We start from the raw sequence: 3,583 nt of genomic DNA on the forward strand, positions 1-3,583 counted from the left end.
GTGCCTGGCCTCTGTCTGCTGACTCACGCCGGCATGGCAAGACCAACGCGTCAGGGCAGTGACACAACATCATCCTTGGCAGGGGAAAAAAAATTGGTGGGGAAAAAAAAAAAGGTTTTAACTCATACTAAACAGAATATTAATGGATATAGTGCTGGGAACAAACTGCACCGACCCCTGCACAACCGACTGCATGAACTCTGAAGCCTTGTCTACCTCTAAAATATGGGGTGCTCAGAACCACAGTCGATTACACGAGTCTTTATTGAAACACCTCTCCCTTCTTCACCCAGCTACCTGCAGCAAAAGCATTGGCATCACACTGTAACCGAAGCACTGGCCAGTTCTTCCGACTCAGGTGCTTTCAAGGGAGCAGCTCCCCAAAGGAACACAAGGAGGCTGGAACCTTCTCAGCATCTACCCCCAGCCACATTACCCTGACAGTTGTCTTTCTTTAAAAGCCAAAAGTCAGCGCAGAGGACCTCAGCAAAATCATACTCAAACTGGTGCATCAAGGTCACGTCAACATAGGCGACCCCGAAAAAGGACCAGGTCGTGCTGGGGTAGTTCGAGTAGACCTCTGTCCTACCAAACACATCCATTTTGACGGGCATCTCCACATCACTGCGCCATGCAGAAAACCCTTTCCCATTTTGCAGGATGCTCCAGGTGAAGTTGTTCCCCGAGGTGCAACTGTTGCTTTCGGAACCTGCCCGGTCAATGCTTCTGTACGTCATGCCAAGGTATCAGCCTCAGATATCTCAACCTCAAAACAGTAGCGGCTGAAGTACAAACTCTTGTCAGACAGCACTTGATGGCAATGCTCAAATCTTCCAGGCTGACCTGTACGGCTGTTCCCAGGGAGAAATGCTGGTTGCTTTTTGGTTGTCTCCAGCTCTTCATCATGTGCTAAGGGAAACAGAAAAAAAAAGAAAAGTGTGGTTTTGAAACCTAAGAGAAAACTTTTTTACTTTAAAGGTGGTCAAATATTGGAAAAGTTTGCCAAGAGGGGTTTTGGGGTCTCCGTCCTTGCAGATACTCAAACCCAACTGGACGTGGCCCCAAGCAGCTTGCCCCAATTGACCATTCTGTGGGCAGAGGGGCTGGACTCGAGACCTCCAGAGGTCCCTGCTAACCACAGTGATTCTGTGCAATCGTTAACAGGACCTGTCCAGGAGCATTCTCCATCCTAGTTACCCAACATATAAGCTTTGTATCTGAAGTCTGCACATAACCACAGGAGCATTTTCTGTGACTGATGGAAGCTACGGTCATGCTAGGTTTCAGCCATGCACAATAAAACTAATTAACATGTGAAAAATCAAAGGCAAACTATGCAAGACACTCAAGAAAATTAATCTGAATTGATTTTTCAAGTGGATTAAGATAAGTCACATTAAACTTCTTTGTACCATTTTTAGCAGAATTAAAATGACTATGACTCAGTTCAGTTCTTCTTAAATGAATGAAAGTAAACTGAATTCCTTGTAAGAGTCTCCTACCAAGGAGCTTAATCCATAAACCTTTATTTAATATGGATTTTCTTTCCTAAGTGTCCTTTATGAGTCTAAGCCAGTCCCTGAGGCTCTCTCTTGCAGTCAGTGGCAGGAGACGTGCTGCACTGCCGCTGGCGGAGGTGCGTGTCCAAGGCAGGTGAGGTGGATTTCACTCAGTACCTCCAGAAATCTCTTACCAACCTCCACCTGCCCCTAAAGGCAGAGCAGTATTAAAGCCACCGAACCCAGGACCTACACTTGAGGAAATCACTCCTTGTCTTTGGCTAGGGAGCAGAGATGTGATGGTTGGGTGGTCCTGTGGCAGACACGATCATTTTGATCCCGCAGATCTCTTCAGGAATAAAAGGAGAGAGAGAAACGATTGCTGCCCCAGCACTGACCAGGGATCATGGTACCTGGGACTCGTCCCCCGTCGGGACAGGGGCAATGGTCCCCGGCTGTGCAGGGCCAGCTCCTCATGTTGTCCAGAGGATGAGAACCTGCCAGCCAGTGCTGTAGAGGTTCCATCCAAACACAGGTTTTGTAAGCACATGCAGATGCGGGGCCTGATTCCAGTTTCATGCTGGGCAGCCCCACATCAGCCTCTCAGCACTTTGGGACACGACCTGGGGCTCGGGGTGCTCTGCACAGCACCCCAGGCTTCCTCCAGCCCACGACCACATACAACGATGGGGGACAGAGATCGGAAAGGGCTCCGCGACCCCGGGATCTACACGTGGCTCATGCAGAAGCGAGGGGCTGCGCGTCCCGCTGCGATCGGACATGCTCTCGTGCCTCCTAGAGGCATTCGAGCTGTTTTGCAGGGCTGCCTCGACCGCCCTTTTTATGAGAAATTCTTCCCGACTGAGAACAGGAGAGTGGCCAGTCCAGCATCCCAAACGCACTGCAGCGCTGGTGCCGGAGCCCCCGTCTGCCGACTCTTGGGATGCAAAGCGCTTTTCAAGACTGACCCCAGCCAGCACAAGCCCTTCTCTTGGTCACTGCTGGGACCTGGTAGCTTTGCCTTTGCTGAGGAAACTGGGCTGATACACATAAAGCGGTGGGATTCATGAGGCTCAGCCAAGTTACCTTGTGGGTACAAACTCAGCCAGTTTATATCTTGCTGCTCGCGAGGTTTCTACCAGAGACTTAAAAGGAGCCGGGATAGGGACACCGATAAAGCTCAGGCTTTCCACATACTAAATCATTATCGGCTGGCGGCTGCTGTTCATCATTTTAAAGAAAGACCAGGACAAAGCCAAAGGGGGGAAGCATAAACCCCTGGTCTTTCTTGCCCTTTGCTCTAAGGTGGTGTTGGAGTGAGACCCAGCACCCGCTTGGTCTGGGGAATCCCTCCCCTCTCCCTTTGATCATCCGGCAACCTGCTAACGCCTCCTCACAACCTGTCACTAAAGCCAGGCACGAAACAGTCCTCCCAGCACCGAAAACTTCTTGTAATCTCCACGGTTTTCCCATTCCCCGTCAAGATGAGCCCTGAAATTATTCTCCAGAAGATAAAGCAGAGTTAGCTCCCGGCCTGACCCCGGCCTCGCGGGACTCGCCGGGACGGTGGGCTCATGCATTTTGTCTCGAGCGAGATGAGCAGGGAGTTTGGTCTCTGTTGCTCACACTGCGAGTTCATGCCCTTTTTATCTGGCAGTTTCTCATTCTCTCTAGGGCTGACAAGAAAGTCCCTCCTGGATTTGAAACATGTTCTTAGGGGAAGTTTCACCAGGACCTCTGAAAAGTTGCAGTCTCAGCAAATCAAAAAAACTCGCCAAGTCCCTGGCCTGACACTCCCTTGCTGTCACAGCAGCCAGCGTCATGCTGCAAATGCGAAGCAGCGATCTTAGCACAGAGGAAGGGCAGAACGGTGGGCTCTAGCCTGGTGCACACGCCATTTTCTGGGCCTTTGCTTCTTCCACTTGGTGATAGCAGAGAGCTGCTTATAAGCAAGTACACGCCCTCAGCTGCAGCTCTGCAACAATAAGCACAAGCAGGTACCGTGCTCCACCACGACCCACCCGATTCGAGACAGTTTGTCCTTCAGCCTGGTGTAAATGCTGGGAAGAGCATCCACCCCGGAG

The 3,583-nt window shown here is 50.8% G+C and overlaps 1 protein-coding gene across 1 annotated transcript; it reads right to left on the minus strand.

Annotated features, from left to right (window-relative positions):
• Positions 1 to 436: 436 nt before the first annotated feature.
• LOC104626616 (tripartite motif-containing protein 16-like protein) lies at positions 437 to 897 on the minus strand (the record flags this gene model as incomplete). Its single annotated transcript, XM_010294576.1, is given in 3 exon segments — positions 437 to 754; positions 757 to 839; positions 841 to 897. Coding segments are annotated over 3 exon segments (458 nt in total), but the record flags the coding sequence as incomplete, so codon positions are not given.
• Between the last annotated feature and the right edge of the window lie 2,686 nt (positions 898 to 3,583).

The sequence above is a fragment of the Phaethon lepturus genome, unplaced genomic scaffold, assembly GCF_000687285.1.
Source record: "Phaethon lepturus isolate BGI_N335 unplaced genomic scaffold, ASM68728v1 scaffold41169, whole genome shotgun sequence".
NCBI classification, from domain to species: Eukaryota; Metazoa; Chordata; class Aves; order Phaethontiformes; family Phaethontidae; genus Phaethon; species Phaethon lepturus.